General features: G+C 49.0%; 2 protein-coding genes across 3 annotated transcripts; both read left to right on the top strand.

The window, feature by feature from the left end:
• Window positions 1-4,324: 4,324 nt before the first annotated feature.
• LOC100843604 (putative F-box protein At2g02030) lies at window positions 4,325-6,383 on the top strand. 2 transcript variants are annotated; one of them, XM_010239822.3, is made up of 4 exons: window positions 4,325-4,502; window positions 4,711-4,777; window positions 4,857-4,937; window positions 5,029-6,383. In XM_010239822.3, the coding sequence occupies exon 4, from the start codon at window positions 5,083-5,085 to the stop codon at window positions 6,217-6,219; it is 1,137 nt and encodes a 378-aa protein (XP_010238124.1). In that variant the 5' UTR covers window positions 4,325-4,502; window positions 4,711-4,777; window positions 4,857-4,937; window positions 5,029-5,082; the 3' UTR covers window positions 6,220-6,383. The 2 variants fall into 2 exon arrangements, with proteins under 2 accessions (XP_010238124.1, XP_003578053.1); XM_003578005.4 differs by having other exon boundaries at window positions 4,325-4,590.
• Window positions 6,384-7,604: 1,221 nt separating this feature from the next.
• On the top strand, window positions 7,605-9,030 carry LOC100843303. Its single transcript, XM_003578004.4, has one exon. The coding sequence runs from the start codon at window positions 8,101-8,103 to the stop codon at window positions 8,833-8,835; it is 735 nt and encodes a 244-aa protein (XP_003578052.1). The 5' UTR covers window positions 7,605-8,100; the 3' UTR covers window positions 8,836-9,030.
• Window positions 9,031-21,140: the final 12,110 nt, after the last annotated feature.

Here is a 21,140-nt window from a genome sequence, read left to right as displayed (position 1 = left end):
GCATTTTTATAGATTTTGAAATGCATGGTGGTACTTGTTTTTCCCACACCCAGACGAATTGAAGGCTGGTTGTACGTACCAAATATGAATGTATCTATTTTAAAAAGGTGTGTAGATACATGTAATATTTTCGACAACAATTTAAAATTAATAACATTTTGATTTTTCAGTTTTCGGCTTCATGTTTCAAGCTCTTGTATACTCGCTTATTGACATGATACGAAATACTACTACTCCTGTTCGAGTCTTTGAGATAAGAGGTTTCAAAAAAGAGAGATAAGTGTTTTTTTGGTCTCGCGACTATTTTCAGAACGTTGGTTTCATCTCCCAATTTACATTTTTGCAAACGTTATCCCTCAACTGTTCATGCCGGGTTAATCTGATCTGAGAGGCTGAGATTGATATAGACCGATTGATCAACTGGCGTTGTATACATTTATTCCATCCTAACTGTTACCTGCAATTTGTGCAGAACTGATGTGTGACTGAAATGGCTAGCGGCAACTTGCTTCTTTGATGAATCCGCTCGCTTTGACTCGTCGTCCTTGAGCAGCTATGGTCATTGATTGCTCTCAATGCATGTCAAATCAATACTTTTGCTTACTCGTTCTGTACTTTTCACGTCCTAAAAAAGAGAATAGTGTTGTACGTACTTTTTAATAGTACTAGCTACTCAGTACGGTAGAAACGCAGTCAAATTTATCCAATTTACACTGTCTCCACTTCATGTCGTGTCAATACTATGTTAATTATCACATTTCTGGTTAACCTAATATCGTAAATGCATCTTAGTGGCACCTACACAAACTTGCACCAGATTAATGACAATCAGATCAGCATTAGAGCATGTACAATGCAAGCTGCCTAGATGGGTGCTTAGAAAAATTAACCGGTTTTTGTTAAGCACTGATGTTTATTTAGACTAAGCAGATGCCTAACTTGACACCTTCTCTATACAAATAAGCACCGGTGCTTAAAAAAGTGCTTGGTTTATTTTTGTAAGTACCTGTCTTAGCACCTTGCATTGTACATGCTCTTACTGCTAGAAAGAACGGGAAGGCAACCAAATTCAAATAATATGAACGGTTATGGTTATGCTTGTTGTTCCACTACTTCGCCCCACTAGCACCAGCAAGGAAACCGGTACGCACACCTCACTTGCGCACACCTCACTTGCACAACCTCTACATGACAAGTCCATCATCCTTGTCCAAATTAATGGGTTGTTGTATCTAAAGGCCACCATCGTCGTGCCCCTGAAGATATACTCATGCGCCACACCGGAGCCCGCTCTCCATGGCTAGCCCACAAGCTCCCCTACTCTTTCATTGCTTCTCCTCCACTCAAATAACTAGAGCCTGGGACATTTTTAATGATCTGCTGGGGGCAATTTTGTCACACGGACATGTTCATGCTCATTTGTGAGCCAGTTGAGGTCTTTCTTGCCTCTCTCCATGCAGGTCATGCAACATTTGGCTTGATCCATGCGAGTCATGCATTATGTGGCTTGATTGGTTAAATGTGTAGGAGGACTCGATGCGGTAGGGATATTTTTCGAGGGACGACATTCGTTGGTGCGTTTGTCTAGGAACCCATGATCCATCATCTTGCTGTCAAATGTTGGGGGCTTCGCATCGCATTCCGTATATGTTGGTATTTGTCAGTTTATCTCTAACTAGCCGGATAATTCTGTCCTGCTTAATTAGTTGATCGAGCTCGACCAAGGAGCTAACGTACGCAATCCCTGGCCGCCAGGACCAGGAGCTAGGCGGAACCTATCCGCCGGGAGTTTCGCATCAGCATTTCTCTTCCGGTTCCACTCGTCACCTGATGTCTAATCGGCGGTCGGAGACGAGAGGAATCATAGATCAACGTCTGGCTGCAGTTTGTCTACTTTCTTTGTGAGGTTTTGTGTCCTCGCGATGGCGCCTTGGTGGAGGAGACGACAACGTATGGATTAGAGCTCTTTTACTGTACACAAATTAATTTGGACCGTTTATTACTGCTAATCCAATGGTCAGATTTCACCTGTACTCCAAGCAACCATATACGGAGTACCACCCACTAATAGTAGGGAGTACCATTGCCCAGGGGTAATTTTGGAATTACAAAGTTACTTAACAAGGGGTAAGTACCGGATGGATAGATTTAGCTTAATCAACGCGCCGGCCGTTTGCTGCTGGCTGCATCTCGACATAATCGTACTTTGGAGGATGGTGCGCCATGGACGCTGGCTGGACAGCTAACTGAGCCAGGCGATGATATTGCGACGGGCCACTACTTGCATAGCGTTTGCAACGCGCACCGCTGCCGCCGGCGTATTCGTGCATGAAGCCGAAGCCGAGGCAGACACACAGTAGAAGTCTGCGCCAAACACCTGACCAGCGTCTTGATCCGCGGACAAATTTGGATCAAACAAACACTTGCGTTGTGGAGAGAGAGACCTCTCAATCTAAACAAAACTTGTAACTCCTTAAGTCAGACCCAACCAGAAAAGTACTCCGTTGGCATATATTTCTTCACAAACTGTAGCATCTATGGTTGGCCTTCTACACCAATTAAGCATATATATGTCGGTAATTAAGCACCAAGTAGTGCATGATACACTTCGTTGGCATGCCATGACAGTGCAGCACCACATCTTATTGCATAGTGTGCGCCCGCAGCAGCCCTAGCCTAGATTTGTTTGGACTGTGCTATTGCCTATAAGCCGCACTAGCCACGTGCACCCGCCTGAGAAGATGACCTCTAGCCGCAGCGACGAGTGCCCCAACAACAGCTCCGCCGGCATCACGGTCAAGACAATGGATGCGCCGAACAAAGATCGGTGATAACGGACAAGATGGCACGTGATGAAAGCGATGAGGCGACGAGCGTATAACGGTGGGATCTAAATTAAGGAACCCCGTAGATTAAGGCCTTAAACACCTAACTATAAGGGGAAATCGGAAAAGGTCCATACTATCCCTAGCACATCAACGGTCAGATTTAATAGGTACTCATTTTCCTTTTTTGGAGTACCAGGGTACCGTAAAAAAGCTCATGGATTATTAGTCTCCCGGCTTCATCTTCTTTCTGGTGTAGTCAACACGGTCTACTCCATGGAGCTAGCGGATCTCACGGTTTGTTTTTTTCGTTATTTTGGTCTTCTTTCTAGTTGGCTCGACGACGAATCAGCAGAGCGACAACCTACCTTGCAAGGGGTGTGTCCCCAGTCAGAGTGCGTTTAACGATATCAGGTTCTCATCGGTTGCGGTGAGCGACTCATGCGGCTATTCAAAACCTATAAAGTTAGTCCAGCTTGTGCAGCTTTGGTCTTCTGCAATTTTATCACCGGAGGCATGGAAAGTTTTCAAGATACGGATGACGAATCAAGAGTTGTTTACTTCAAAAAATCTTGATGTAACTTTTAGTTTCATTAGGGTTTTTTGTTGTTGGTTTTCGTTTCAATTTCGATCGCTTGTACTTTGTTTATTGAATCAATAAAGCCAAATGTTTCTAAAGAAATTAGTTGATCGAGCCAGTTTGCCTTAGGCTCAGACTTTTCTTATCCAGCTGTTTTATTCTTCGGAAATTATATCTTTATTCTTCCAGTTTGGCGTCCTGCCTCTGAACTCTCAGCCCACAGCCCACAGCCCACAGGTGCATTTTGAGTATCCCTTTATCACTTTTGGTGGTGGAAATGAAACGGAAGCGAGGCGGCCGATAGACATGGATTTATCACTTTATCACGTACGCGAGGCTGCTGGCTGCAGTTCTCAATTGGGCGTCCTGTCCCTGTCAAATCCATGCTGCTTGTATCTTAGCGTTAATTTAGGTTGCGGCTTTTGATGTTTGATCCAGAACGAATACATGTTTTATGTCTTTTGTTTTGGTATAAGATCAGTATTATATAATTCGTGTACGTGAGGACATACACGAAACACGATAGAATATTGGCGCTGTCATGTGTAAACGTCAATCTCATCAAAAGTAATCCGGAAGAATCTCGAGTTCAAAATTATTGGAATGACAGTGTTACTGTGTGGAAAAAAGAAAAGAGATCAAGCGTCCATTGGTAAAAAAAGAACAAAAAAAAAAGTGTCCCATGCTCGGGCCGCCATCGCCCATGATTGCGACTCGCAACAGGGAAAGCGACGGGCCGAAACATCCGGCCCACCAAAGACGGCCCCACCGCCGCCCGCGCGCACCGCGTCTCGCCCACCGGTCACGCCGCCTACGCCTCGAGATTCGCGCCACCGAGCGGATCGGGCCGCTCACGTCTCGTCGAGTCGACACGAAGGGCGGCCGAGCATCGAATACATCCACCCATCCGCCCCTTCTCCGTCCAGGATAAAGGAGGACAAACGAAACCGACCGAGGAAGAGAAAGGAGAAGAGGGGGAAAGGAAAGAAAAGTCGCCGCAGCCGTCGTCGTCGTCGACCCCGAGGCCGCCCTCTCCTCCCCCCTTTTGCCCGATCGGAGAGCAGGGCGAGGACGCGCTCTTCTGTTCGCTCGTTGAGGTACTCCATCTATCTCCTCCTGTCTCCCTAAGCCGGCATCGATTCGGCGCGGTGGTTCCTTGATTTGATTGATTTCGTCGGTTGGCCGGTAGGTTTGGTTTGTTGGGGGTTAGTTTTTCTTCTTTTTTCTTCCAAGAACTCGACATCTCGCCACCCACCTTGTGATTTCCCTGCGGTCCGTGCTGAAATCTTTGGTTGGTCTGGTTAGGTTCTTCCGGCGGGTGGTGCGGGAGACGGGTTCCTGGAAGCCGCAATGCAGGGCTCTACATCTTGTGGTGAGTCTAGTTTGTTTGATTCGTTCGATTCTCGTTCCGTTGTACTACTAAAGTTGTGCGCTTGCTTCTTGGATTCAAGAGCTGAGTTGAAGTTACTTGAACCTGCGCGTCCGTGGCTGAGTGAGTTGAAGTTGAACCCTTCGCGATGGATGGAATGGAGGTATGAGAACCTGAGAAACTAATTGGCTTTCACAGATTTTAGTTGTTGCGTTTCTCGTGCTGAAATGTTGCGATTGTTTGATGCATGACAGAACCAGGCCATTTCGCAGTTGCTCTAGCCTGGTCAGCTGTTTTTTCCGGTGAACATGTCCTCAACTACCGGGGTTTTGATGGGGGCGAAGAAAGCAAGGGTGGAGGAGGAGGATGCTCGGCCGCTCTGTACTGATGCGCTTACGGAGGTCTTCCACAGGCTGCCTGCTCGCACTCTTGTTTCCTGCAGGATGGTTTGCAAGTCCTGGATGTCCGTGTTGTCCGATATGCACTTTGTTTACGAGCACCTGAGACGGAGCCAGCAGAAGCTGCTGCTCTTTGCAAATGATAGAGCGAATGATAGGTCTCTTGCCATGGTGCTCGCAGACGCCTCAGGGTCCATGTATCAGCTGTCTAGGCCATTATTGGCTTCTCGGAGCCTCTTCGTGCACAACTCTTGCAATGGCCTGCTCTGCCTAGGTGACAGTACAGGAGCAGTGGAGTTGCTCAACCCAACAACTGGTGAATCTGTTGTCTTGCCAACGCCAATGTGCACTGCAGGAAGCAGTCAGTTCTCATCCTGCAATTGGCACTGCTTGGGGTTTTGCCAATCAACTAAGGAACACAAAATTGTACATTTCTATCCAGGCCCTCATATTGATTCTTTCAAGGTGCGATGCGAGATATACACATTCGGAGGTAATTTGTGGAGACAGATCGGGAGTCTCCATGGGGCACCGACAGATAGAGGGATTCATGTGAATGGAGTGGTGTACTATCTGACAAGGTTCCGCTATATTAATTCATCTCGCATCAATTGTTTGAACCTAGAGACTGAAAAGTTCAATGTCATGATGCTTCCTCCACGCAAGTCCTATGGAGGGCAATGTTCTTTGGCTGAGCTGGAGGAAAGGCTATGCTTGTTGGTTGTGGATGGTGTGCCTGAAGCTCTACCTCGTACAATGGACATATTGATGCTCGATAACGATGACAAGCAGAACTGGACTCACAGGTACCACATATCCTTGCCTTGGTTGGTGAGTTCATGTTACTTCACTCCAAAGCACACACTCTTCCATGATGGGAAAATTTGGGTACAGCTGTTGGCTCGTAACCTCTATTGTTATGATCCAAGTTCAACCTCTGAAGAACTGGAGACTGCCTGTCCAGAGTCAGATTTTCCCTTCAGCACGCATAAGTTTGTTGAAAGCATAATTCCTCTGCGCCATTACTTCATCAATCATACACAGTGATACCGGTGCTCTCCCCTTTACTGTTTAAGATGGTATTGAGCTTATAGAGTTAAACTTTGTTGTTTTTCTGTTCATGAACGAAACCGTTGACTGCCTTGGTATGTCCTATTTTATCGCTATTTGTCATCAGTCATAAGAAATGCAATTCTCAAACGTTCCTAATTGCTCATGCTTGTCGGGCTTCTAATTGTTGCATCATTTACTAATTTCACAATATACTCAGGAGTTTATAGCCAAGTTCAAAAGAACGTTTCATTCCTTCATGTTTTGCTCGCGCTTTGGGTAATTGATTGTCTTTTTATGTAAACAACGAGCTAGGTAGTTCTGACCAAGTAGGACTCAGGAAGGAAAAATGTCCGTGCACCCAATGGAGATGTTTGCTCCAGTAAAACCAAAAAGGAAAGTTGGTCAGGAAAAAGATTCAATTGAAAAGAAAAACAATATTTAGCTACATGAAATTTTATTCCAAGCTACATGATGTGAAGATTGTTATAAAGTCTGCCCTTGTATCCTTGCAGTTTTGTTTACATAGACAATCTATCTGACAAATGTGGACGTGACTAGTGAGTGGTTGTTGGCGGGAAGGCTGACCTAGAGAGAAATATGGACGTGGCTAGTGAGAGGTTGTTGGCGGGAAACCTGACCTAGAGCGAAATATGGACGTGGCTAGTGAGAGGTTGTTGGCGGGAAACCTGACCTAGAGCGAAATATGGACGTGGCTAGTGAGAGGCAGTTGGTGGGAAGCCTGACCTAGAGCGAAATATGTACGTGGCTAGTGAGAGGCGGTCGGCGGGAATCTTGACCTAGAGCAAAATATGGATATGGCTAGTGAGAGGCGGTTGGCGGAACCCTGAGCTAGAGCGAAATATGGACGTGGCTAGTGAGAGGCGGTTGGCGGGAAGCCTGACCTAAACCGAAAGACGATGTGGCTAGTGACCTAATATGGCAAAAAATGTGCCTTACCCTGGCAGCTCGCAGCTCTAAAACGAAAACACGTGGCCCGCTTACACCCCTTTGACTTGGTGAATAATTGCCGCTCCGATATCCCACATGTGGACCCCACATCTTGCCTGCTTCGCCCCACAAATCGCGCCGGCTAGCTTGCACGTACACTTGTCTGAAAAACAAGATAAAAAATGGAGACAACAAGCATGGAAAATCAAACAATGTCATCGCCCCAACCAACCCAACAAGGGCTTCTACAATAGGAATCATATATGAGCAAATTGGATTTGGGGTCCATAAACTTGGCAACAATGTCCATTTTCATCCATAAACTCGCGAATTTGAAAAACCGCTTTAAGCTTTGGCACGTTGGTTCATTTCAAAATAACAATTTCCGGCCAAATTAGGCATCCATAAAGTTCCATATAAATAAGTAAATAATGGTAAATAAGAAAACTGTACATGTAATAGGAAATTGGGCTAAAAAATAATAATCTTACAACGCTCTTTAAAATATGGAAAGCCGGACGACGACGTACATGTCACAGGCAAGCCAGTTTTGTCAACTGAAATTCCTACTCATGGTAAAAAACAACAACTGAAATTCCGAATCAGAATAGCAACTCTCCATTCAATTAGCGATTGCTAGTTGCAGAATAATCACGCGTTTTATCTTCCCTCCCATTCAGACTGTCGAGAAATATGAAAAGATAATAATCGTATGTATGTGTCCGTTACGGTTCCCAAAACCAATCACTCCATCACTCCCCGAGAATGCGAGAAGCCAAGAAAACAATCGGATTCAATGACCCAGCAACGAAATCTCTTCGTCTCCCTCGATCCCCTCCCCCTTCTATCCTATAAATACACCACACAACATCTGCAGGAGCCCAACCATTCCAATCATCCCCAAGCCAGAAACGACGTACCAAAACCATGGGTTCTTCCAACAAGATCTCCCTGAAGCTGCTGGTGGACACCAAGTCGAAGAAGGTGCTGTTCGCGGAGGCCGGCAAGGAGTTCGTGGACTTCGTGTTCAGCCTGCTGACGCTCCCCATCGGCGCCGTGGCGAAGCTCATCTCCGCCGGTGCCATGCACGGGAGCATCGGCAGGCTGTACCAGAGCGTCGACGACATCGGCGGCTGCTACCTGCTCCCGGGCAAGGACAAGTCGGACCTGATGCAGCCCAAGGTGCTGCACCCGGAGACCCGCGAGCTGCTGCTGCTGCAGGGCAAGGCCGGGGCCGGCAGCTGCTCGCCTGAGGACCCGTCGCCGCTGGGCAAGTTCAAGATGTACACCTGCGCCGGGTCCTGCGCTACGGCCACCATGGAGCCCAAGACCGCGTGCCCGCAGTGCAAGCAGGCCATGGCGTCCGAGATTACCTTCGTGCTGCCGTCCGCCGCGCCCAAGGCCGCGTCGTCTTCTTCGTCGGACGACAGCGGCGGGTTCGTGAAGGGGCTCGTGACGTACATGGTGACGGACGGGCTGGAGGTGACCCCCATGTCGGCCATCTCCAGCATCACGCTCATCAACAAGTTCAGCGTCAACAAGGACGTGGAGCTCGCCGAGAAGTTCGTCAGCATCGGCATGGACGAAGGGCTGGGGCTCCTCAGGGCGGCGCTGCGATCCGACACCGTGCTCTCCGACGTCTTCCTCGCCAAGAAGAAGTGATCGTTCCTTGATGATGACCTGCGTGCAGTTGCCAGTTATCAAGGGTGGTAATAATAAAGTTTGGTGGAGCTGTTTTTGGCTTGTGATTTATCAATGTGCCTGTTAATTTCCAGTTTGTGTCTCGAAGACTTAAAGTTGATTAATCTCTGTTTTTCTTAAAGTTGAATATCTGGTTTTTTAGTTGTGGTTGGGTTAGAGTGTCTCTCCTCCTTGCATCCGCAACCCTCTTTTCTCAAGTTTTTTTTTTCGAAGAACCTACTCTTTTCAAGTTCCTCGTGGAAAAAAAAAACTTGGTGCTATTTCTTCGTAAAACCCAAAACCATTGATCATAAACGGAAAACGAAGAAGACTGTACATTGCTTGTTAAAGAATGCTCAGTCAGACAAGTAAAGAAAGCACTACTCTTAATTAAACACATGAAGCATAAGAAGGCAAACTGTGCAACTCCATACTATAATGATTTTACCGGTTAGAATTGCATGTTATAGAATGCTCAGTCAAACAAATAAAGAAAGCACTACTTTTACTTTAACACATGTGAAGCATAAGAAATCAAACTGTGCAACTCCATAGAAACTATGTTTAGGAGATTTAAAAAAGTCTAAATAACATACAATATGTTGGAGGTGTGCTATTCTACGAACCTGCAAAATTTCAAGCTGAAAATCAATTGCATTTGGAAGAAACACAAACAGACATATGTAAATGAACAGTGTACCAAATAGTAGAAAACTGTTAATGCTGTTTTTTTTCACAGTTGAGTTTAGACAGGACTTTACACATGACATCGTTCTATAACGTATGCAGTTTTTCTATAGAAATTTTGAATTTTTTAAGATAATTTTCACTGGATACGCCTAAGAAATCAACATATGCGCATCCCTGTTTGTCGTGGTGGTGTCACGGCAGATGCCATATGATGGCTTAACTTGGGGCCGATGGACGATGGAGGAACCAGAGGAGGGAGGACGTGAAGGAAAACACGCACAAGTTACACAAACACACACAGATTTACCCAGGTTCGGAACCCTCTTGTCGAGGTAAGACTCCTACTCCTGTTTTGTTATATTAGACGAGATAGAGAAGTTCTACAATGGCGCTCCTTGAGCTGTATTCTTGAGAAGGAAGAAGGAGAAACCCTAGATGCCTAAGTGCTCCGTTCCTTTCTACAGAGGGGTGAGGTTCTATTTATAGGCCGCCCATGTCACACTGACATGTGGGCCGAGTCCTAACGTCACCTTCCTTGGGCCCCGCCGGGCACGCGGCTTGGTTCCCTCCCGGTGGCACCATAGGGGACAAGACAACTTTACTTTTCCCTGGCACCCTGCAGAAAATACCGCTATCATCTTCCGGCTTCCGTCAGAGATTCTCTTTCGGTGCTTCTCTTGTGCAGTCGCCTGGCACCGGTACGTAAGCGGTGACTGTCTTTTCCACGATAATGATGACTCTGCTTTATCCTCTGCCGCGTGGTCAGGATAAGACCGTTGAGAGATCTCGACGTGGACTGAGATTAAGGTGCTCGTCCTTATCCTGCAAGCTCATAAGACAATATGATCATGCCGGCATACGTCCAGGATGCCGCCTTAGTGTTAGTTTGACTTTGCGATGCCGGCATACATAACCATGCCGGCTTTGCCTCCGTTATCTCGGCTAAAGTTGTGTCGTCATGACCCTACCTGGGGTCATCCCTCCGACACTAGTCCCCGAAGCAGTTGCGGTCCGGCAGGGAAGAATGTCGGGCCTCGACAGTTTCCCATAGACAAACCACCAAAGCCCGCTAGGGCTTAGCCGAGAAGGATGCAGAGACAGCCCCGAGTTCTCCTAGCCGAGATCAGCTCATTCCGACATTCCGGGTCGACGTGCTTATCCAACCCCTAGCCGAGATTCTTTTCTTCTCCATGGCCGACCGTTGAAAACTTACTTCTGCCGATATAGACACCACCTACGACTTGAACTCTGCACTCCTCTAAACTAACGGGGGGATAAGGTCCGATTTTCTTAGGAATTTCCTAGATTTTTTCGGCCTCCAGTCGCACCACCTTCCGGCGAATGCCATCCTTACTCTTTCGGCATTCGTCACCTGTTGCGAGGTCTATCTCAGCCTCTGGCCCTCTATTGACCTGTGGGCCAGGTACTTTATGTTCCGGCCCCATGTTCTTCCTGACAAGGAGAATCCCGGCGCCACTAAGCCGATGACCTAATGCGGCGCCGCCACCGTTATACCTCGCCGAGATTCGGCCTTCCCTAGGATCCAGGGCTTGAGTCCTGTAAAAAGTGGCTCAAGACCTTCTTTTACGTCAAGAACACCTCCGACACCGACAGAATCAACCCGCCGGGATTCGAAGTCGCCCCCCCCGGAGGAGAAGAGGAACTGGACGTATGATCCGAAGGAAACCCTCCCGGAGGTCAATGAGATCCACGCCGGCATCCTCGAACTTAAGGACAACAAGATGATGGCTGACGACTTGTTGGCCACCTTCATATACCGGCGTCTATGTCCGCTCCAGCGCCGAGTACACAAGATGTGCTTCTATGGCGGCCAGTTTGATCCGGACAGAGTGTCAACCTTCAAGCTCACTCATGCTGAAGTCCGTCGCCGGGTCAAGGCGATTGCCAAGACGAGCATGTCGGAGCGATGGACATGGGGCATGCCGGCATATAGCCGGGATCGCCGCGCTCCTCCGGTAAGTTTTGTTCTCATTTAATTCCTGTTCACATCCGACATATGGTTATGCCGGCATTTACCTGAGGAAGGCTTATCTCGGCTCAATCTGATCTTTTTATGCAGAGGTTCTCTCTTCAGCGCAATGAGGACGAGAATTCCCCGGACAAATGCTTCGCGGCCCCGCGCAGGTCCATTGATGCCGAGGACTCGGACTCCGAGGATTTCATGCCGATCACCCATGCCGGCCCTCGTCGTGTTGAATGTAAGGATCTCCAACACTTTCTCGCAGTCCTTATAGTATTCGTCACCAAAATACTTATTCCTGCTCTATCCCGGAAATAGCCGACTCGGGCGAGCCTGCTGTTGAGGCATCGGACCCGGCTGTCGCTGCGGCGCCGGTCCGAGTGAAACGCGCAGTTGTGAAGCGCCCTGCCGAAAAAGATCTTCCGCAGAACATGAAGCGGAAGAAAACTGCGGTACGTGGACCCAAGCCTAAGCCACTGGTCGCTGGGTAAGGCCGATATTACCTCAACCATCGATGCCAGTTTCCTTCTTTATTGTTATGCCAACGCCTAACTTTTATCTCTGCAGGGCGGCTCTGACGGCCACGCAATCTCAGACATGTATCGCGTCTGAGATTCCGGCGGCCCCATCTCCCCGTGGCAAGGCTACGACCCAAGCCACGGGTGAGACCGAGACCGTCGTGGATCCGACATCCTCTGTCCAGGATGTCGGCCCGAGCGTCAATGCGCTGAACGTCGCCTCAGCCGGGACCTCAGCTGCAAGGACTGCACCTTCTTTAGCGGCAACCGAGACGGTGACAGAGCCGCAGGCCACGAAGACCGCGCAACAGCTGGCAACGGGGCCCCAAGAACCCCAAGGGCTGCAATCCACTCCAACAGCTCCATCGCCGCCACCGTAGCCGCAAGCCACCCATCTTGCTACTGCAAAAGCCAAGAAGGCTAAGAGCTCTGCAACCCCGGCAGGATCGGCGGCTCCGGGTTCCTCTGGCCCGCAGCCTTCCGGAAGGCACTAGGGAGTTCTCCTGCGGACGACCAGCGGGCACAGTTGGGGGTCACTGGGCCAGTTCGTAACGGACTGGAACAACGCCGACAATTACGAGGTGACCTCCAGCACCCTTCAGTCGGCCCGGCAAAGCCCGCTGGTGGGACCTCCACTTGCAGCGACTCCAGAATCAGTGGCTGCTCGGATGTACCAAGTGAGGGTGGCCTTGTTTGAGGCCAGCCGATCTGCAGAGGTACGAAGAATTCTTTAAAAGATTTTACTTTTAATTTCAGTATAGTATCCATAAGTTGGCCTGAAGCTTATCCTCTAAAAACTTCAAACACTGTGCAACACTTAGAAACTTCAAACATTTATTCCCCGAGATCCAAGCCGGATTTAGAATAGTCGGCCTGAAGCTCTAGAAATTTCAAACACTTATTCCCCGAGATTCAGGCCGGGTTTAGAATAATCGGCCTGAAGCTTTAGAAACTTCAAACACTTATTCCTCGAGATTCAGGCCGGGTTTAGAATAGTCGGCCTGATGCTTTAGAAACTTCAAACACTTATTCCCCGAGATTCAGGCCGGGTTTAGAATAGTTGGCCTGAAGCTTTAGAAACTTCAAACACTTATTCCCTGAGATTCAGGCCGGGTTTAGAATAGTCCGCGACGGATGCTCCGAGTTCCGACGCCAACAACCCCTCCGTTTCTTCTTAGCTTTGTCGGAAAGAAAAACTTTAGAATTGTTAGATCCTCGGGATGCCGGGTGCATATGTAACCGGGATAATATATTTTTGTTTGCAAGACATCGTCTTCTTAATTTATATAAGTCTTTTGCTTATCAAATTCCTGACCGAGTCCCCTAGTCCATTTTTCCTTTTAGTAAAATTTTATGACCTCGGCTCTTTTGTCTGCCTTATCGGCGTTCGACGTATGAATCGCAAAGTCATAAAACTATCCTTTTGGAAAAAATGAGCTCGACGAATTCGCTTGGCAATAACCGAGTTAGGAAAGAAATGCCGGGTTAAGACAAGACGCATCCCGGATCGCTTTTTTGCTTGTTTCCGTAATCTCTTTTCATGTGTTCAGTTATCTCGTACCCATCTCTAGCTTGCCATGAAGCCGGGTTGCGGATATCAGCGAAGTCATATAGGGGATTTTCAATACTGACACACTACTAAACCGACATAAGATTACACAACTAAGCCACGCCGACATACGCAAGATAATTGCGATACAACATTTAAATGACATGGAAGTCCCCGAGTTCCTTTTAAGAACCCAGTGGATAATTTCATTGTCTTAAAACATTCAACATAAAAAGGAAACGATACAAATACTCATCTCTCAAGTATAGAACGGACAAAGCAAAGCTACATTTCATGGCCTCTTGGTCTCCTCGCCTGACCGGTCCATCCTGTTCGCCTTGAGATCTTGTGCATCTATAAGATAGTAGGAATCATTGTGAATCGCTTTGCTCACAATGAAGGGTCCTTCCCATGGGGGTGACAGTTTGTGTAGTCGGAGAATGAGGTCCCCTTCTCGGAATACCCGCGGGTTGACCTTTCAGCTATGATAACGCCTTAGGTGTCGTTGATAGATAGCCGACCGAGACAGAGCCAATTCCCGTGCTTCTTCGAGCAGGTCGACATCATTTTCTCGAGCCTCTTTTACCTCAGCTTCCGTATACATGGTCACTCGTGGAGAGTCATGTTCAATGTCCGCTGGTAGGACAGCTTCCGCCCCGTATACGAGGAAAATTGGCGTGTAGCCTGTGGAGCGATTGGGAGTCGTCCGGAGACTCCATAGCACAGCCAGGAGTTCGTCCAGCCAGCATTCTGGAGTACGTTCCAATGGTTCGATTAGCCGAGGTTTAATGCCGGCTAAAATCATGTCGTTTGCTCTTTCAACTTGTCCATTGGACTGAGGATATGCTACGGAAGCGATCTCCGGTCTGATTTTCTTTTCAGCACAAAATCGCGCGAAAGGTCCTTCCGCGAAGTTCGTTCCATTATCCGTGATGACACTGTGCGAGTACCCATATCTCAAGATAATGTCCTTCAGGAATGATACCGCAGTTTAGCCATCACATTTTCGTATCGGCTTTACCTCAATCCACTTGGTGAATTTGTCGACCATAACCAAGATATGCGTCATGCCTCCTCGCGCCCGCTTGAACGGTCCCACCATATCCAAACACCAAACAGCAAACGGCCAAGTGATTGGAATAGTTTTAAGCTCGGATGCCGGCATATGAATCTTGCTGTCATATCTCTGGCAGCCGTTACACTTCCTGACTATGTCTTCTGCTTCCTGTAGTGCACTTGGCCAGTAGAAACCATGTCGGAATGCCTTGCCCACTAGCGTTCGTGAAGATGCATGATGGCCGCACTCTTCCTGATGAATATCCCGGAGTATTTCTTGCCCTTCTTCGGCTCGACGCATCGCTGCAGGACATTCGTGACACTCCTCTTGTATAGCTCGCCATTGATGATGGTGTACGCCTTCGCCCTTCTCTGAATTTGTCTTGCTGTCACTTCCTCTTTTGGGAGATTCCCATCTTTGAGGTAAGACATTATCGGTTGCGCCCAATCCGACACAGGACGAGTGGTGAAGATCAGCTCATCCGATACGTCTATCTCCATTGGCTCAACCGCCATTGCTTCTGCCGAGTTAAGGCGCTCAGTCCCCGGGTTACCGGAACCGTTGCCACTGTCAATGTCCATGGAGGCGACATCGGCTTTTGAGCTTTTCGGGATAAATATCAACACCAATTCTCTTGATGGCTTGATGGATGGTTTGCGTAAGTGCTCCAATGCCACACCAGCCGGAATGGCCTGTCGTGTTGAGCCGAGTTTCGACAGTGTGTCGGCTGCCTCAATTTCCGCCCGCGGTATATGGTGAAATTTGCACCCTTCGAAGTGGCCACTGATCTTCTGAACATGGAACCGGTATAATGCCATATTGGCATCCAATGCATCCCAATTGCCGGAGGCTTGCTGGACTACCAGATCGGAATCATCAAAACATTGAATCCGACGGACTCCAATTTCCCTTGCCATTTTCAGTCCGTGCATAAGTGCCTCATACTCGGCAACATTGTTGGATGCTGCGAAGTGAATTTGCAATGCGTATTTAAGTTGGTCATGCTTTGGCGACGTCAGAACTATGCCGGCACCAAGCCCACTTTTCATCTTAGAACCGTCAAAATGCATTTTCCAGTAGTTAGTTTCCGGGGGCAGTGGTTCATACTCCATCTCGGCCCAATCCACCAAAAAATCCGCTAGAGCGTGAGATTTCACAGCATCCCGTCTGTCGTACTGCAGCGCATAGGGTGCTAACTCGACAGCCCACTTTGCGACCCGGCCGCTCGCGTCTTTGTTACTCATGATTTCCAAGACGGGCGCCTCGCATATAACTCGGATCTAATGTGCTTCAAAGTAATGCTTTAGCTTCTTTGCCGCCATATACACGCCATACGCCATTTTCTGGTATTGGGGGTAATTCTGCTTAGACGACGATAGCACCTCACTCAAGTAATATACCGGCCTTTGCACCGATTTGCCATTTTCATCTCTTTCCACCACGATGACGGCACTAACGACTCGGTTCGTTGCTGCTATGTATAACAGCATTGGCTCCTTCTCCATTTGCGAGGCTAATATTGGTGCCGTAGCAATCATTTTCTTCAGCTCTTGAAAAATTAGGTCTGCTTGTTGCGTCCACACAAATTTGTCGCTTTTTTTCATCAGCTGGTATAGCCTTTTCACCCAGCCGACTAACGAAACGACTTAGCGATGCTAGGCATCCAGTGAATGTTTGCACATTTTTGAGGCACTTTGGCAGTTTCATTCTTTCTATGGCAGCAATTTACACGTGGTTCGTTTCTATACCTCGGCTTGATACCAGGAACCCAAGCAACTTCCCCGCCGACACACCGAATGTGCACTTGGCCGGGTTCAGTTTCATGCGGAATCTCCTCCGATTTGCGAATGTTTCCCGGATATCATCCAGGAGCGTGGCGCTTTCCTTTTTTTTTATGATGACGTCGTCGACATATACCTGCACATTTTTGCCTAATTGGTCGTGCAAGCATTTCTGCATGCATCTTTAATAAGTAGCCCCTGCATTTCTCAAACCATACGGCATAGTACGATAGCAATAAGCCCCGAACGGGGAGATAAATGATGTCTTTATTTGATCATTAGGGTTCAACGGTATCTGGTGAAAACCAGAGTTCGCGTCTACAAAAGACAGCAACTCACACCCGGCTGTAAAATTAATCACTTGATCAATCCGAGGTAATGGAAAAGGATCTTTGGGACACGCCTTGTTCAGGCTGGTGTAGTCGATACACATTCGCCACACCTTGGCAGCAGTTGGGTCGTCTTTCTTATTCTCAACCATGACCGGGTTTGCCAGCTAGTCAGGATGCAACACTTCCATGATAAAGCCGGCAGCCAGAAGCTGGGATACCACTTCCGATATGACTTTCCTTCTGTCGTCAGTGAAGCGTCGAAGGGGCTGCTTCACCGGTCTTGCGTCTGGTCTGACATGTAATGAGTGCTTAGCCAACTCCCTCGGCACACCCGGCAGGTCTTGATTTGACCATGCGAAGATGTTCTGATTCTCACGGAGGAAGCTGGTGAGCTCGCCTTCCTATTTTTCACCCAGGCCGGCACCAATGATAACGGTGCGGTCCGGGAACTCGTTGTCAACCTGTACTTTCTTTGTCTCCTTGGCTGCCTGAAAAGCCACACTTCCATGAGGATTGGTCATAGTCGGTAGGCCAATTTGTGCCGCTTGAGCCATCGCAACAGCTTCTTGTAACTTCTACTTCTCGCTAGCGATGACAAGCGACTCGGCCAAAGCAGATCCGGCCGCTGCGCACTCCATTGAGCGTTTGTAGTTGCCAGTAATGGTTATGGTACCATTTGGTCCCGGCATCTTCATCTTCAGATAGCCAATGTGAGTAGTCGCCATGAACTTGGCAAGTGCCGGTCTGCCAAGCAACGCGTGGTACGGACTGCTAAGGTCTACCACCTCGAACACTAGGTTCTCGGTCCGACAGTTCTCCCTGGTGCCGAATAGGACGTCGACTCGGATCTTGCTTACCGGTGCACAAGACACTTCCGGCACAATACTGTGAAAGGTAGTCCGGCTAGGCTCAAGCATGTTATAAGCAATGCCGAGTTTAAGCATCGTGTCCCGGTACAGAATATTTATGCTGCTCCCATTATCAATGAGAACCCGAGTGAATTTGATGTTAAAATCGGGTCCGATGAGTGTCGGGTCGACCACCAGAGCGTATCCACCAGGGTTGGGCATAACTTTAGGATGGTCTGCCTGGTTCCAGTTGATCTCCTACTCCGACTAGTACATGAATTTTGGAACAACCGGCATAACAGCATTGACCTCCATCTCTAACCTGCGCTGACTTTGCTTGTCAGTTGGCTCAATGATGAAGATCATATAGCTTTGGTGATGCTCTTTGTACTCATTTCTTCTGGCATGTTGCGGAATACCTTGGTCTTCCACCTGATTGACGGCATTATTCACCGGAGGGGGTCCCTGAATCTGGGCATTAGCGCCGGTGAGCGGTGGGGGAGGGGGCAACCGACTTGCTTCTCCGTTCTCGGCCCACTGCATCTAGCTGCATTGCCGCGTTGTGTGATTCGCCGGCTTGTTGGGGTTGGTCGTGTGAAAACGACAAGGCTGATCCAGCATCACCTCGAACATATACTTTGGCTTATCCTGCCAGGACTTCTTTTGTTCTCCCTTCTTGACCCACTGCTGATTTCCTGTCTTCTGACGCTGGCTTGAGCCGGCATCAGGTTGATCCTGAATAGCGGCAACATGGGCTGGCCCATATCGGTACTTCGGCCTGTCATCCCTTCTCTTGTTGTGGTGATCTTGATGATCATTCCTCCGGAATGCCCCGGTTGGATTGTATGTCGGCTACTCCCTTAGCGGTTCTGCTGGCATCAGCGATGGCTGAGTCGGATCGCCAAGCGCATACATGTCGGCGATCTGGACAGATAGGGTAGCCAGCATCTCTCTTTGCAGCTTCTGCCACAACATGCGGCCGTGCCGACATCCTTGGGCAAACCACGCTATGGCTTGCGATTCCACTATCCCTTCACAGGAATTGCGGAGATTGTTCCATCTTGTCAGGTAATCCCGGTCAGTCTCGTTGTCTCTTTGCTTGCACATGGACAACTGCTGAGAGCGATTTGGCCTCTTGTAAGTGCTAGTGAAATTGCTGAGGAAAGCTTCTTCAAAGTTGATCTAGCAATTGATGTTGCCTTCCGGCAAATTGTTCAGCCATATCCTTGCCGGCCCTACCAGCATCTGGGGTACATAACGTACCGTCCATCTGTGGTTGCCACCTACCTCATACGGCTCAGAAATTGCTATCTTAATTTCCCCTATCTTAACTGAATTCGATTTTTGAAAAATCGATCCAATTTGTTTTTGGGTTAAGCAGAAGAAGTTAATTACCTAAGTTTCAAACCCTAATTTTTATAACTAATCAGTTTGATCTTTTTTCCCACCTTCAGAAGAATGAAGCATAGATAGATCGAGAGCTTTCGTTCGAATTTTCTGCCACACTTACTGCAGTGACGTAGTCTTCTAGCCAATCATCCGACTTAGTACTGCCGTCATATGTTCTCGTACCCCTGAGCAGCTGGAAACCCGGGGCTGGTCTCTCCCTCATGATCCGATGCGCAAAACAACGCGGTCCCGGAGGGCGTTGCTCCTCCAGAAGTTCAGACAGATAAATTCTGTCAAGCCGATGTCGGGCATCCAGGGGCGACACTTGCCTGTTCCCAACTCGGGCTCCGAGTGGGCCGAGATTATCACGCTCTCGCCTAATATAACCCTCATCATTGATGGCCAAGTATCCATCATCATAACGGTCATACCGACGATCTTCACCTCGATACGGGGGGTTGCGCCCGACACCTTGCTGACCTGCAGCAGTATTGGGTGCCGGACCCCGAGGTCGGTGTCCATGATCAAACGAGTAACGTTCTTGGTGGTCCCGGCGATTGTCGTCGGGACGTAGGCCACTCTGGCTGTCATCAACACTTCTGACCATCTGTTTCTCGGCCAGGGCTGGGTCATAACGCTCCAGCTGTTTATCCCGGCCAGAGTTGACACTTTTGTCTCGCTTGCCACCAGGCGAGGACGCTTGCTTGTCAACTCGCCCTCCGGCATCCGCTGCCGAGTGAATAACCTGAGATGCGCCAGGCTTGCTGTGCGTTTTCATGTATGCCTCATTCTGCTCATTAGATGTGCAAAGCAGCTCTTTCACGCGCAACTACTGCTGTCGGAGTGCCTCTCCTATAAGACTCGGCAGCTCTTCGGCCGCAGTCGCAGCAGCTCTGAGATTCTTGACAAGGTTATTGTCTTTCGGCTTTAGCGCCGATGCGTAACTTGCCGACACTGCTGGCACACCCCTGCCATCTCTAGTCATCTCGGCATTCAAGTTCTTGCCACGGTTACGCACCTCTCCAACTCGGCTAGGGTTAGTAAATGCAGTAGAACTAAGACCATGGGCTTTGTTATACTCACGGAGTGAAATATCCAGTTGTTGTCGAGCATGAGCGACGTCAACAGCTTCCTTCAGCAGTTTTTGTCGCTCCAACTCTAGCTCCAGCTTCGCCTGCAGCTGGGCCGGGTTGGCGTTCGACGCCACCAGCGCGGCCAACCGTTCGATGGAGACCTGGAGCTGGGTCGGCTTCGACGGCAGAGCCGACGTGCCGGCTTGAGCAGCGATGTTCTCCGGCTTCTCCAGGGGGAGCTTCGCCGTTCTTCCGGATTTGGTTGGGAACGCGCCGCTTCCCGCAGCGTCCCTTCCAGCATCAGCGCCATGAGCCGTCACCATGACCTCCACACAGTCAGCGGGGCAGTCGACATGCCGGCCGTGTACCGTGCGGGCGGCGGGGTGGTCTTCGGCCACCATCACCTGCTCTGGGTACCTGCAAGGGCTGTCAGTAGCAACATAAACCTCGTGCATGCCGAAGTTGATGAAGCGGCCCGCGCAGGGAAGCGGTGCGTTGTTGAAGCAGCCCGCGTTGTTGTCGATGAAGCCCAGAGAGCCGAATCTCTGGACCAAACCGGAGACCACGCGCTCTCCGGTGGCGAGAAAGCTTCCCGTCCGGATAAAGACTCCAGCCAGCGTCGCTGCTGGCCCACGGTGGGCGCCAACTGTCGTGGTGGTGTCACGGCAGATGCCATATGATGGCTTAACTTGGGGCCGATGGACGATGGAGGAACCGGAGAAGGGAGGACGTGAAGGAAAAGACGCACAAGTTACACAAACACGCACAGATTTACCCAGGTTCAGAGCCCTCTTGTCGAGGTAAGACTCCTACTCCTGCTTTGTTGTATTAGCCGAGATAGACAAGTTCTACAATGGCGCTCCTTGAGCTGTATTCTTGAGGAGGAAAAAGAAGAAGGGGAAAGCCTAGATGCCTAAGTGCTCCGTCCATTTCTACAGAAGAGTGAGGTTCTATTTATAGGCCGCCCATGTCACACTGACATGTGGGCCGAGTTCTAACGTCACCTTCCTTGGGCCCCGCCGGGCACGCGGCTTGGTTCCCTCCCGGTGGCACCATAGGGGACAAGACA

Source organism: Brachypodium distachyon, chromosome 4 (genome assembly GCF_000005505.3).
Source record: "Brachypodium distachyon strain Bd21 chromosome 4, Brachypodium_distachyon_v3.0, whole genome shotgun sequence".
Classification (NCBI taxonomy): domain Eukaryota; kingdom Viridiplantae; phylum Streptophyta; class Magnoliopsida; order Poales; family Poaceae; genus Brachypodium; species Brachypodium distachyon.
The sequence above is the reverse complement of the archived record's forward strand: the minus strand, read 5'-3'. Positions and strand labels throughout refer to the sequence as shown.